This window comes from Chelon labrosus (genome assembly GCF_963514085.1).
Source record: "Chelon labrosus genome assembly, chromosome: 8".
NCBI lineage: Eukaryota > Metazoa > Chordata > Actinopteri > Mugiliformes > Mugilidae > Chelon > Chelon labrosus.
This window is the reverse complement of record NC_140358.1, coordinates 24,879,066-24,894,772: the sequence shown is the minus strand read 5'-3', so window position 1 is coordinate 24,894,772 and position 15,707 is coordinate 24,879,066. Positions and strand designations below refer to the sequence as shown.

Sequence of the window (15,707 nt, the reverse complement as noted above, 5' to 3'; positions counted from 1 at the left end):
CACCTGTTTCCACTCATCGTCAGCCTGCCCATAAATGCCTCCACTCCACTACTCTGCCATATTATTCTGTCTTGTGTGGTTGTGCTGAAAGTTCTCTCTGTGCTGTCTTTATTTATTTATGTATATGTGCCAATTGTTTTTTTCGTGCTCTCAGTTTACCTGTTGTCTCATCAGTCATGTGTGTTGTTACTTTGGACGTTAAACCACTCTTTTTCTGTCTCTGCTCTTGTGGTTCAAGTCCAACCTGAAACTGGCTTAGCTGTAACCTGTGTTTCATTATGTGTGCAACAACAGTGAAGTCCACCTGTATTGTTCTGGTAGCTGGATCACATGAGGTCGGTCTCCAAGGCCGCATTAGACAATCTAGTCCGGGGGCGAAAATCTCAGACACATATCGGCACGTAGCTGTTACCATAGTACAATATTCACTGGTGTTTGGCTTGTTTTCAATCAGAACCCATATCTTAACCACCTTGAAGCTGAAACATGAGCAGTTTTTGTTGAAGCAAACAGCAGGTGGTACAAAATAATCAGTGTTGTGCAAGTTCACACAAAACAAGAACTAGTTCAAGTTCATAGTTCACATTTTTTAACTTTCAACTAAGTTCTTTGGCTCCAAACTGAACTGAGCAGCTTTCGAGCTATTCTTGTTCAAAATAATCTCTGACTGACCTGCCTATCCATCCCCAGCCTGTCATATTTTCTCCGCCAGGATCTGTGCTGCTTTTTTGAATAACCATTGACTGTATATACTAAGAAATAACTCAACTGTTTGTGTGGCTCAGCTGCCTCTGTGGTACCGGAGGTGACTTCTCTTTCAGCTGCACCTGCCATGCTGTATGCTGTAAATCGCATGTCGACTGACAACTGTCGTAAAACTTTCTTTTCCTGAACGTGGGTGAACATCATTATATTCCTCCAGATTGGGCAAAACTCACGTCTATCCTCACAGTTGGAAAAATTAGAAAATGACAGTGACAAATTTAATCTTGGTAAATTAATTTTTAAGATTTTTCAACCTTAAAGTCAGTCGTTAAGCGCGGTTTATACTTCTGCAGGTCATAGATGGCATAGGCTACGTACATAGGTTACGTAGGTTACACATCGTGGAAAGGTTAACTGAGGGGGTTCAGAGATACAAACATTTGTATGACTTGTCTTTGGCGAAAGGTTCAGTGGCCCTGTTGAAAGTGAAGCAGGAAGTAGAAACAATAACTAACCCAACTGGCAAAAAAAGACAAGGCGCCGATATACCTATATAAATGTAGGCTACGTACGTAGGTTATATGGCGTACGGCGTTAGGAGGCTTTTATACCAGAGGGACTTTGGGGGATAGAAACATGTGAAGGTCGAAGAGATGGATTTGTCCAATAATGCACATTACTTATTCGTTAAATTGTACATCGTCACTCCAGAGAGGCAGGCGGACTTGGAAAGTTTGGCTCTAAGGAGGATGTCTGTCATTCTATAACTGGAACTTCTTCTTGGAAAGATGAAGGCCACAACCTTGTCTCTTTTTGTTCTCCATTATATCATTCAAGGACCTGCAGTTAATGCAGTTTAATGTTTTACAGAGGCCTGTCAAACATATCAACTCAGGTGTAAGATGAAAAACGGAGACCAGGTAGGTCCTGGTCTTGTCCTACCTGAATATGAACAATTCTTCAATCTGCTTATTATACCTATTATATTACCAAATACGTTTTCTATAAATAGCAAATTCATTTATGCCATTTATGGTTTCATTTGAAGAGACAACTCACAGTAATCTCTCATCGTGAAGAAGAGTCCAAAACAAAAGCAAATTTATTCACAGTGATCACGGGGTTTTCACATCCAACACAAACAAACACCAACGGTTCAGGTACAAATCTGATCAGAACAAGGATCTCAGGCGTGGTCAATCGCTCACCACACAAACTTTTCTCATGTATAGCTTCCATCATTCACCTTCATACCTATTCTAGCTGTTCGAAAGGACACGTTTTATCCATCGGTATTAAAATCGCTCTTCTAAGGTTCATTCTAGTAGGTATATGCAAATGAATATTTACATTCATCAGTTTCAAGTTTACAGAAGTCAGCAGTGCTTTAAACTATACGCCTGTATGTATAGTTTTTCTTTAAATTAGCTATTAAACAGCTGTGTGATTAGGAAATCTGTTTATAAAGACTATAAATGCTATAAAGTATGAATTTTTCTGGCTTCATTGTCTCTACCTACCCACAAACACTCAGCTATTAAATCTTGAAGTCCCACGTTGCCAACAATATTCCTGAGAAACACATACACCAGGTCCAGAGGCTCGTCGCCCGGGACGGACCACCGGAGCCGTTCAGCAGGAACTCCACTCGAGACCAGGAGCCGTTATTTGGCAGCGGGTCCACCCCCAGTGTCCGGCACAGCAGGTTGTAGACGTCCACCGCTCGAATTGGAGCTGCCCGAAGGTTCTTCTTGAAGTCTAGAAACAAAACAATAGATTCAAAATATTTAGATCTCACATAAAAGGGGAGGGGCTTATTTTCCCTTATTGCTGACACCTGTGACCGCCCACCTATATATACTGGGGCAGGCAGTATCAATCTCTCTCTCCTTTCTGGGTTGTGGTTTGAAGGAACACAACGGTTTGCATGTTCTCGCTTTTGCGCAGTATTGTTTAAGTTTGGTTAATAAATTTGAGTTTTACTTTAAAAGAAACGTGTGTGGTCTCCACATTTTGTCCCTCCTCTGAGCCAGGTCGTGACAATATGCAGAGACTGTACTATTAAAACATGATGTTCGTTACCAGGGCCTGTTGCCAAGAAAAAGCCTCTCATGTCGAGGAACTCGTTGTCGTAACCGTGCCAGCCATTTTGCCAAGCAGTGGCCTCCTCCCCAGAGTCGTTTTTCCAAAAGGGGAGTGTCGTCTTGTTCTGGAGAGAAAACACACATGATCCACAGAAACTAAATGTAATTAAATACAGTCAAAGTCAGAGGTTTCCATGATTCCTGACATTAAATCCTAGTAAACAACCCCTGTATAATAGTTGGGAAACTTTTGGTCCTGGCATTCATTCATTGGTGTGGATGTTACTTAGACATGTAGCACCCACCTAGACCAGACCAGGCACCCCCACCCCATAGCAATGACACTCCTTGATTGCAGCAGCCATCCCCAGCAGGATACAACGACAAAAGCAGTTCAGGAACAACTCAAAAAAACATGAAGAACAGCACAAGATGTTGACCTGGCCTCCAAATTCACTAGATGCCAAACTGATCAAGTATCTGTGGGATGATCCACAGAGGCTCCTCCCCTCAAAGGCCCCCCCACTAACAATATCCTGTTGCCAGACACCACAGGACACCCTCAGAAGGTATGTCCATTCTCTGATGAGTCACCACAAGGGAGACCCTTTTTTGTCCTTATGTCATTATGCGACAACTCTGGAAGTATGCGCAACGTCGTTGTCCATTTGGAAGACCCATATCTAACCATGCTTTGATTTCCTGGCTGATGTTGCTTCAATATATGCACATATTCTGTTTAAGCTAGTCTTAAAACTTTCCTTTTTTTTTAAAATAAAGCTCAAAGGGCCATTCCTTAGTTATGCTGCTATAGGTCTAGGCTGCTGGGGGGTACTTCCCATGATGCACTGATCCCCCATCCTTCCATCTTTATCACTGTCTGTGCATCCATGCCTCTGTCTCCATCTACCCTCCCCTGTATGTTTGTATGTAATTTGTCTGCTATCTCTTTTTCTCTTTGTCTCTACTTGACTCCACTAGGTTGGGCTGGATTTCTATAAAGTGTCTTGAGAAATAATATATTATAATATAATATAGTAAAATGTAACTAAATTGTGTTATAATGAAAGAAAAATTTGTACGCAACTGTTGGAAAATTTAAATTTCATGTCCTGGCTGACTTGCAGAAACCATAGTTCAACACATAATCTGTTGAGTGAAACATTTTAAACTCAAACTGCACTGTTTTATCTGAATATGTGACACCCCGAGCGAGCCACTGCCTCTCCGTTTGGTTCAAATGCAGTTGTTCAAAGCAAAAAGATCAGAATGAAACGCTACCTCAATGATGAACCAGCCGGGCTCGGCCACCAGCGTCAGGGGGGAAACGAACCTGCCTCCTCCGTAATGGAACCGTTCAGGAATCTCTTGTTTGCTGTAGACACGCATGTTAGCAACCTGGGACAAGGCAGCATACACCTGGGATAACACAAGACACATATATACACATACTTTTAATGGAACAGAAGCAAAGATGATGATATTTAAAGCACGACTATATTCAAAATTAGCACCCCATAGCAATGACACTCCTTGATGGTAGCAGCCATCCCCAGCAGGATGCAACCACAAAAAACACTCAAAAAAACCCCCATAAAGAACAGCACAAGGTGTTGACCTGGCCTCCAAATTCACTAGATCCCAAACTGATCAAGTATCTGTGGGACGATCCACAGAGGCCCCTCCCCTCAACCGATAGGACCCAAAGTGACGAAAGTGAATTACTATTTAATTGTTCTGACTTCCTTAATCCCCAAAAAGCATCATGTCGTGAAGGAAAACAATGATTCTGGTTTCACCTCTTGGTACTTGTTATCTCTGGGCCACAGGTTGACCACCGGCCCTCTGTCCATCATCTTGGCAATGTCTTCCATGCTGATATATTTATCCAATTCAATGACCTTCTCCATCCACTGGATCTTAGTCATGCCGTGGTCTGAAAATAAGACCACGTTCAGACGGTTCGCCATATCCATCTCCTGAAAACAGCGGCAAAGAAGTGACACAAATGCATGACAATTAACCACATCAAGGCAAAAGAATATCAGTAGCTGTAACAGAAGAATAGTGCCATTACCTTGATTTTGCTGTTGAGAGTCTGCATGGCAATATCCAGTTGTCGCACAGCTGTTCTGACTTGTTGAGAGTCTGGACCAAAGTGGTGTCCCTCCACGTCTATTTTCTCATAATATATTGCTGCCATGTCTGCTTGGCCTGATCTAAACAAGCACAGAGAAATGCACATTCCTTTAAAGATCTGCTATTAATCATAGACATTTTCTAAATAGTCACATTATTGCAAAAATTCTGTTTAAATGTGGCAAATATTTAAAAATTAATCATGCAATATCTATATATTTTTTCCTTTATTCTTCTCAGCAAAGTCAAATCTCAAATTTAAATTAAATTAAATTGAATTAACAGCTCAACATGAGCCATGGATCGAAGCAGAGTCACGGGTTGTGGTCTTACTACCTCAGGACGTTGAGAGCATTCGATATGGACTCTGTGAGATTTTTCTCGGAGGGGTTATACACGTATTCCTCGCAGAAAGATGGACGGACACCCAGAATCTCCACCTCACAACCTGAGAACATGCAGACGAAATTAGGGCATTATTATTAGCAGTGCAGTCATTTACAGTTTATACAACTGTTAATGCATAGAGCCCATGCTTGGTATTGAATGCTATAAGCTTTAAAAAATACTGTTTAAGTAAATTTAAGTAAATTTAAGTACATAGTCTGTACAATACATAGAACTAAATACATCAACGGATTAAAAGACAGAATTTGTCTCAAGTTCGGAGCAACACGGCCAAAATACAGACAATGCACCAGACAATACACAGATTAGCTACACACATAACACATAAAGTGTATGGGTGTGATGGTGCAAGCTGCAACAAACGCATGCATTTGTATGTATGCATTAATTTACAACTTCATTACATGTGAGCTCCTCGCGTATTATACTCTACAGCAGAGGGAGACGTTGCCAGTGAAACCGCCCTGAAACAGATCATCTCTGTTGCTAATCAGTGTCAGCAGTATCCAACAACAACCCTAGCAGTTATGTAGGGTTGTAAACAATCAAAACTTTCTCAACATGCTTTATAGAACCCAGACTCTGAGCCACAGGCACAGCTCAGGTCTCTGTTTTTGTTCAGTCTCTACACCAGGAGTATACAACTACATTTCAAAGAGGTCCAGTTAGAGAACACTTCTTGATGCAAAGGTCTAAAGATCATAATGTCTTAGTGTGATATATATGTAAGTAGCCTTGTAGATGTATCAATATCTGCATGTAATCAATACCTGACTGTCAAATTTAATGAATTCAGTACGATCAGAAAACTTTTATTGTAACGTAACATAGAGCTGAACATATTTGCATTTCAAAATAAGAGAGAGAATAAATAAAATGAGAAAATTGTGCATGTTCAAATAAAGTGCTTAAATTAAAAAATAAACAAAGGGAGGAGAAGCTTAAATTTGCCGCTTTCTGTTTCACATCTTCACTCAACTGTCTCCACCAATTTTATAGATAATAAATCAACACTTGCGCTATATTTTTCTTTCTACCGTCTTCATGTAACCCACCTCTAAAGGCTAATTTAAGGTACTGCGGGATACAGACGCCGTAACCTACGTACGGTGCCTACACAGGTGCGATCCATGCCGTAGCCTGACGTGCACCGCCCCAGAAATGTAACTACGTAACCTACGTACATAGCCTACGCCGTCTACTAGTCGGTGCTGTGTCATTATTGCCAGTCGGGTTAATTTTTGTTTCTACTTCCTGCTTCACATTCAACATTGGTGACTGAAACTTTGGTGAAAACTCCTCAGTTAACCTTTCGTCTATGTGTTCCATCTTTATTACTTCTTGATGCAGAAATCTAAACCGCCTCAAACTCTCTCATCTGTCGGTACTACCAAAAGCTGCACCAGTTAAAACAGAAGCACCCCGTTTTAAATCATAACTATCTGTTTTGGCTGTAGGTCCGGGTCCGTATGGGACAGCTTCTGGGTCTGGACCGTTGTCTACACCGTGGACATTTCCTTCGTCTCAGGCTCAGTATTTTTAACTTGTGCACGAGGCTGCAGGAGATGTGGTTGCAGTATGCAGTAAGCATTAACTCCTGATGGTCACCACAGCAAAGCAGTTGTGGTACCAACTAACTGCTGAGGAGGTTTTATGCTACTTGCATAGACAGTAGGATTAAATAATGATTATAATAATGTGAATACACATGCTTTAGCAGGCAGACAGGACAGGGACAACAGAAAAGACAAAATACTAATTTTCCAAGCTAACACTGTGTGTACTCACCAGGCCAGTAGTACATGAAAACCTTCCTCCCCTTCTTCTGCATGGTGACCCACAGCGGCTCTGACCCATCCCACCAAAGAGGTAACCGGCTGTCAGGATTGGTCCCAATCAGAAACTCCTTTTTGGAGGCTTCATCCCACATGTAGTTTCCAGTCATCTGGTGAGTATCACAGTGGCGGCCTGAAAAGATAAGATCAGCACAGTCTGATCTTAAAACCTCTACTGTGCAGAAGGTATGAAACACGTCCATGAGCCACTCTGTTGATCTGCATGTTGTTGCATTACCGTTCAGGGATCATTACCACTTCAGTTTTTCAGGTATTTTGAGAAAAAAAATCAGAAAGTGACTACTTCAAGGAAACAAGTCCAGTTGCCTTTGTTTGAGCCTTGTAGAGATTTGAACGTGCTACCACAACACCAACATCATCCACTCTATAATATTAGAGCTGGTCGGTTCCTGAATCACCCGGGTTTAAAGATGTGAATCTTCTTACTGAATCAGGGAATCACGAGTCTCCATTAACCCGGATCTTATGAGTTCAATAGCTGCTGCTAAGTACATTAGGCGAGTTGGTGGACTCACGGAGAAACAGCCCGGAAAGTAATAAGTTACATATTGCAATAAACAAGTGATTAAATGTTTGTTTAATGCACATGCTAGGATGGCATTTTGCCAAATGTGGTCAAAGATCGTATCTCTTTCCAATGCGATCTCAGTGTGTTCTTGGGGGTGTTCACACTTGTACTTTACGCTGGTCACTTGCGATCAGATTCCCAAGGATGGACGTTAACACAAGGTCTGAACGGAGCCTTGTTTGATCCCTAGCCTTCGCAATGTGTTCCTCAAGAATCAATCAAGAGTCTTTATTGTCATTATGAGAACGTAATGAAATTTTGCAGAGGTTCCCTACTTAAAAGGGAACTACCGTTTTTTACAACCTGGACCTTATTTCTGGCATAAAATACGATCGTTTACTCACCCATATAACTTTGTTATTTGGAGTTGTTCGGATGATATTTAGATCCGCGTATATCCATAAAGTGGGAGTGACTGGGGCACTGAAACGCAGCCTGTAAATAACACATTATCTGCTGCGAAACTCGTTCATTTGAAAGGAGGATGCGGAGGAACAAACCACTGCACGTCTGCAAATACATAACAGGTAACTCCGGACTCAACAGGGAATAGCACTAGTGTATCATAACAAAATATTGGTGAAATGAACGAGTTTCGCAGCAGATAATGGATTATTTAGAGGCTGTGTTTCGGTGCCCCAATCACTCCCACTATATGGATATATGCGGCGCTCTGCTGGATCTAAATATCTTTTATAACACCAAAGTTATACAGGTGAGTAAACAATCATATTTTATGCCAGAAATAAGGTCCAGGTTGTAAAAAACGAATTTCTCCATTAAGAGGCACACATAAATAACAACAAAATTTTGATATAAAACACCCTTAAAAAGAAGAAGAAATATAAATAAAGTGCAGCTCAGTGCAAGTCCCAGTATATGAAATGTTGTGAGTATGTTATTGTCTTACTGCTGAGGTTTGATTGTCCTGACAGTCTTCTTTTGTGCCTCTGTTTCATCTTTGATTCTTAGATAAAATGCTTAAGACTGAGCAACACAAAACGATTTAAATGCCACGGTATTTTTTGGACATAATAACCCACAATATATCTCATTGAGTGTGTGTAATAATTCTAAATCGGTATTAAAATTAATATCAAGAATTAAAAAAAGAACTGATAAAAACAACATGAAATTGTCAAAATATAAAATAATGTTAAATTTAAAATAAAAAAATCCTGGCATTTTAAAATAAATCCATAAAAGCAGTTTTTAAAAGAGCAGTTAGCATTTTTCATTTCCTTGCAGTGCAGCCTTCGCTGAATACCGAGCCGCTGTGTGAATGCTTCGTCTCTGTTGTGTGTCTCGTTAAGTGCAGCGCTGCAACACATGTTCAACACACGCGCACCATTGTGGCGGCGTTCTAAAGCCGCCGGTGCTCCGCTCATTCTTTTGTTGCATGCCTGCGCGCGCTGGTCATCAAAAAGCTATGCTGCGCTGCTACTTGGCCTCCACCGCTGCTGCTGCTGTCAGCATTTCAAAAGCCCCTCCTCCACACCAGCATCCACGCAGGCTTTAAGAGGACACATGGGAACTGAGGCGCAATGAGGTCAGAGCATAAACATTATAAAGCTGTACACTACATATGGTACAGTGTACGGTATATCGCAACCAAATCTGTCATATTTTTGTGCTAACCCAAAAAATAAAAGCTTGAAAACTAATTCCTGGCATGTAAAATAAGTCAGCCATCAGAACTAACCTAATTCGTGACACCTGACTATGTTAACTCCTATAAAAAGTAGTTAAGATTGTTGTTGTATATCTGTAATTGAAGCTGAACAGAAGAAGTGTGGATCTGCTCAACAGAGGCTTGTTCAAATAAATCAATTATTCCAAATAAAAGTTTTTCTGAACTGTTTCCATCTTGTCCATGTTTTGGATTTGGGTCAACCGCTTGTCCTCTGGAGGGTCATGGGAGGGCAGCCTATCCCAGCTGTCATCGGGCGAGAGGCAGGGTACACCCTGGACAGACTCAGGACGGATTGCGGACACATGCGACCCAGACCACCTCCAAATGTGGTCAGAGATCGGACTCTCAAACATCTCAATGCTCCCCTGGGGGTGTTCACACCTGTCTTTTACGTGATCGGATGGACCCAGATCGGATCTCTCAAATGCAACGTCTGAACAGGCCACTTTGTGTTATGTTTAAGATATGGAAACCATGATCTGGTGCCACAGGGGGTTGTTTTTTGTGGGTTTGTATGAGGTCTGGGCGGCACAGTGATGCCTCACAGCAAGAAGGTTCTGGGTTTGAATCCAGGCCGACCTTTCTGTGTGGAGTTTGCATGTTCTCCCTGTGTCTGCGTGGGTTCTCTCCAGGTACTCCGGCTTCTTCCCACCATCCAGAGACATGCTTGTTAGGTTCATTGGTGATTCTAAATTGGCCTGTCTCTCTGTATTAGCACTGTGATAGCGGACCTGTCAAGTGTGTACCCTGTCTCTTGCCCAGTGACAGCTGGGATAGGCCATCCAGCCCCCTTGCAACCCTCCACAGAAGATGAATGAATGTATGAGGTCTCAGGAACTACTGGACAGGAGGTTTCTAGAGCGGCTAAGGATGTCCTCCAGAGCTAAATATTCCAATGTCTAGTTCAAGGGACGAGATTCAGAACTGACAAGAATTTGATCACACAGTCTGCTTGCCCGGCCAGTTCCTTGATATGTCATGCCTTGCAGCAGGGCTGTGAGCTCGGGACACTAAAGCAAACAGTCCGAAAAATTCAGCAAAAGCTATCTCACTATGAAATTGTGTTGTCTAGCTTGAAAGGAAATATTAAATGGACTGTGGCAGAGGTCTGGGAAGAGCAAAACTGTCCTTAACCTTAACTTGGTGTTGTGATGTGATTGAGGAGAGTCTTAACAAGTCACTACACAAAAAAAAGTGCAAAACAGTGTGTGGGATCCGCTCTGCAAGCTATAGAAATGACAAAAAAAACTTCAGGAGGTTTTTTGGCAAAGCTGCAGCAACGGTTGACTGAGCCCATTCTTATTCCTCACCAAAGACCAAAACAATACACCGCCAGCGCGAGCCAGCACCCTCCCAGGTTTCCCAAAATGCTGGACAGTGTAGTAGCCCAGTTTACGGAGAGGTTCAACCACCCAGATCTACATGAAACTAGAGGGAGCTGACTGGAGAAGGGCTTTGTTAATTAGTAATGTCTGCAGAGTTAATGTCTGCATGTGCACTCTGGACACATCTTGTAAAATCTCAACGGCACCAGAATAGTAAACCCCACCGTTGTGTTATAACCACTTATATAACCTATATACATATTTTTCCATATGTGGCCTTCAGTAAAAAAAAAAGAAGAAGGTTTTGAGATAGAAGAAATGCTGCTAAGAGGAGCATGACATTGTTAATCAGCATCCAGTAAGTCCAGCTAGCCATGTTCCAGCTCAAACACCCTTTCAGATCTTGCGCTGACGTGGCTGATATCTTGAGAAGAGCGAACATTTGAAGTGAGAGGCTCGTTTGATCAAGTTGAAACTGCTGTCAAGCTGCTTTTAGACTTGAAACGTGGCTCGGATCAATTATGAGACAATGCAGCTGTTTGTCGACCATGTTGATGTGAAACAGATATGCCAACAGTTCATTTCTGCTAATGACAGATGCCGGAATGTATTGTGTGAATCTATATTTAAACATTACTGTTTTGTGATCTGTGACTATCATTATAATAGTTCATTTGTGTTCTACAATACCACATTAGGACTATATGTGCCCCCCCTATATAAGTACAGTTAAGAAGTTAAACTGCCTCCCTGGCAGTCGGAGTTGCATGAAACTTATGTTAAATAGGGAATTCTCTGATGCCATATTATTGTGTAGAGTAGAAGCACAAAACCTGAATAATGTTGCTGTTTGTTGCTGTTTTGTTTAAATTAAGTTTCAAGGATTATAACAGTTGAAATGCATTGGCTCCGGTAGTCAGTACAATACAGTAGCTACAAATATGTGCTTTATATTATATAATGTGAAAGTGCAAACAAAAGTTGACCATAATTTCAAAAAAAACCAACAACTATACTTTCAGGTGAGACCTATTAAGTCCCCACTAACGCCAAAATATCTAAAATATAATCTCATTCGTCAATATTTGCCGTCACGACTCTTCTGTGCAGAGCTGTCTGATCGCAGGCCTCGTACCCACTACAACAGATGTGTCAAACATACGGCACGCGGGCCAAAATGGGTCCACCAGAGGCTCCAATCTGGCCTCAGTGATGAATTTGCAAAGTGCGGAAATTACGTAGAAATTACCTAGAAAACTGAAAGTTTTCAATAAAAGTAACTGCTGTTTCTAATTTGTCCACAAGGGGTCGCACTGCTTTAGTAGAAGTGGCGGATATAACACAACACTGATAGGCTTTAGACTTAAGTTGACGCAGATGCTACGGCGATAACGCAGACAGCGGCCTGCTTACGTGCACCTCCCCAGAAATGTAACTACGCCGCGGCGACGCAGAGTGCAAGAGCTGTCAATTGGTCCGCTCAGTAGTAGCGTGTTTCCGCTTTAGTATTTTTCTCCATCGTCGCAATTTTTGAATTCATTGTTTTGGATCAGTAAAGAATCAGTAACATTAACTGAGGAGGTTTGGAGATACAGACATTCGTATGACTCGCGTTCGGAGAAAATTCTGAGAAATTTGGCTGAAATTTTGGCGAAAGTTTCAGTCGTCATTGTTGAAAGTGAAGCAGGAAGTAGAAACAAAAATTAACCCGACACAAGACGCAGTGCCAACTAGTGTTTGTTGTTACAGAGCGAGCCAGACTGATGAGCACCCAAGTATAAGTCACTCGCACCACCGTAGGCTACGTGCATAGGTAATTGTGTTTAGGTCCCGCAGTACCATATAGGCGCATTGAGACCCAGAATCAAACGGCGGCAATGTGCCATCTTGTTCCATTCTACTGTTGTTTTTCTTCAATTTGATTTCACTGAACGTTTAAGTGATCGCCAATCATGATCAATCAGGATTATTTTCCGACCACATTTCTGCCTCTAAGACGATGGTTCTCCACTATCCTTCCAGTTTTTAATAATGCGTTGGACAGTTCTTTACCCAATTTTAGTAGTTTCTACAATCTCCTTAGATGATTTCTCTGCTTGACGCATGCCAATGATTTGACCCTTCTCAAGCAGACTAACATCTTTTCCACAACCACAGGATGTGTCTTTAGACATGGTTGTTTAAGAAATGAGAAGCTACTCCTTGCATCAGTTGGGGTTAAATAACTTGTTGCCAGCTGAAAGATAATCACTCATGTAGTAATTATCCTCCAATAGGAGGCTCGTACCTATTTGCTTAATGAAATCCAGCCTTATATGGTCAGGCAGTGTAATATTCCTTCTACACCACTATGAGACTCATCATTAACAGCTTGCTAAGGACAACTGAGAGGAGAGAGGATGAACGGATTGTTAGCAGGTCTGAGGAAACAGCAGCATTTAAATGACATAAAATAAAATCGTCTTCTACTCAGGATTTGACACCTGATATTGACGCACCAAGTTTACAGGAGCAAATTAAACAGTAAGAAGCCTAAATCAATGTGATGTCAGCAGTCAGCACCGTCAGTACAAAAGAGTTTGGTTTGGTGGAAGCCTGTTGCTCTTGTGCTGCTAATGGCTTTTACGTATAAACTTTACACATTTACGAGGCTTAACAGCTCCCGCTTTAGTCTGGACGGTGCAGTGAGTGAGTCAGCTCAGGTCAGGATATTAACACACCAGATGTATACATCTCAATAAGTTGTTGTTTTAAAGTGATGAAAGGTGAAGTGAAAAACCTTTTTTTTCTGCTCCAGATACCTCTGACTAAACGTTTAGTGCCTTTGCAAATCCTCTGTGATCTATTAGTTGTATAACTCACATGTGTAAATGATAAACTGAGGTATAATATTGTTGAAATTAGATTTTTTTTTGTAAAAGGATAGTTTACTAAATGTAAAAATGGTCTTAATGTACTTCTTTGCAGTAAAACAACAACATTACTATGGTATTATGTAAGTGGATACCCCTCCCCCCTTTAAATCAAACTGGGGTGTATGTGGAGCCCCCCTGAACTAAAATGAGTTTGACGCCCCTGCGCTAACTAACATAAACTATTCAGACAGACGTTACCTGTCATTAAGGAGTAATAATTGGGGTACGACAAACTTGGGAAGTCCGGCGTCATGTAGTCCACCTTCACCCCGTTACCCACGAGCTCGCGGAACCCCGGCAGCGCGTGCAGGTCATCCATGTAGTCGTAGCGGAATCCGTCGATCAGGAAAACCAGCAGCGGCCGATCCGCGAGACCCCTCCGCGTCTCGAGGAGCAGCAGCAGCAGCAAGGAGAGGAGGCGACGCGGGGAGCAGAAGGGGGTCCGGCTCCGGGACATGGTGGCGTCGCGTCGTCCGCCAGCAGAGGAACAGAAGCGCAGTGTGTCGGTGCCGGGACTCCTTTTAAAGTTTGAGAGGGAGAGAGAGAGAGAGAGAGAGGGAGAGAGAGGGGAGGGGTTTTACTACCAGTGCGTTACCGCCATCTACTACACTGGAGGTTTCTCAGCCACAACATTATGACCACTGACAGGAGACGTAAATAACATTGACCATCTTGTGACAGTTCAATGTTCTGCTGGGAAACTTTTGGACCTGGCATTCATTCATTCATGTAGATGTTACTTAGACATGTAGCACCCACCTAGACCAGACCAGGCACCCCCACCCCATCCCATAGCAATGACACTCCTTGATGGCCAGCAGCCATCCCCAGCAGGTTGCAGCCGCAAAAACGGTTTAGGAACAAGATTCAAGATTTCTTTATTGTCAATTTTCCTATCTCTCTCACGTAAGAATACAAAAATTCAAATGGACAAAGTTTAAAGGAATAAAACAAGATATAAATATAGTAAATAAATAAAATCAGCCTATGTGCAACGGTGCAATGTACGGTTGCGGCCTGAGTTTACCCAATAAGGTGCAAAAAGGTGCAGTAAGTTGCAGACAGGCCAGAGTCCTTGTGCCTTTTTTTTTTTTGTGTTAGGAAGGCAGGTGAGGTAGAGTCCCGGTGTGAAGGGTGGGTTATAGTGGGTTATCGGCTATAGTACCCTGACGGCCTGGTGCACAAAGCTGTTCAACCTTCTGGTGGAGCGGGCAACTAAAAAAAACAAAAAAAACAAGGCAAACAAGGTGTTGACCTGGCCTCCAAATTCACTAGATCCCAAACTGATCAAGTATCTGTGGGATGATCCACAGAGGACCCTCCCCTCAACCCATAGGACCCAACATTGTGTTGCCAAACACCACAAGACACCCTCAGAAGGCCCATGTCCATGGGAGGCACAAGGGAGACCTATACAATATTAGGAAGGTAGGTCATAATGTTCCCAAAGCTAAGCTTCTTGTCCCGTGCACAAGATCAAGGTTCAAGAAGATCAAGAGGAACTTTATTGTCACTATATTGCGGGTTGGATAACATAGATAACACTCTTTTATTATTTATGGCAATAACTACGGACATTTAAGTCTGTGAAGGTTGAGCTGTAAGTCGACATAAAAACAGTTGTAAGGCACAAAAACAAACACGATACCAACGAAAGCCCACCGCTCTAAATAATACACAACATGTTTCTCAGTATACTAAGGAAAACAAATTGCTTCTAGAACACAGTCGTATCCAATCCTGAATGCGTAGAGCAAATATTTGCATATTCACTGTTTACATGTTCCATGCGTCGGTTGAGTAGGGCCACATTAGGGCCCCACCTTCCCCTCAAGTCAATCTTGGTGTTTACAACTTCACAACAACCTCTGAGCGAACATCATGCGCCGTAATTGCCCCGTTTAAAGATCTGTATTGCCCAATAAAGCGAGCCTGCTTGATTCTTTTAATGAATGCTGAGAAAGATCTGCAAAAAAACATCTTCTGCTGCCTGTCTAACTGGGATCGGTTGCAT

The 15,707-nt window shown here is 42.2% G+C and overlaps 1 protein-coding gene across 1 annotated transcript; it reads right to left on the bottom strand.

Moving 5' to 3' along the window:
• Positions 1-2,242: 2,242 nt before the first annotated feature.
• enpp6 (ectonucleotide pyrophosphatase/phosphodiesterase 6) lies at positions 2,243-14,150 on the bottom strand (the record flags this gene model as incomplete). The annotated part of the gene is made up of 8 exons (XM_084549890.1): positions 2,243-2,463; positions 2,788-2,914; positions 4,071-4,208; positions 4,589-4,768; positions 4,867-5,008; positions 5,265-5,376; positions 7,125-7,304; positions 13,892-14,150. The coding sequence occupies 8 exons, from the start codon at positions 14,148-14,150 to the stop codon at positions 2,243-2,245; spliced, it is 1,359 nt and encodes a 452-aa protein (XP_084406016.1).
• Positions 14,151-15,707: the final 1,557 nt, after the last annotated feature.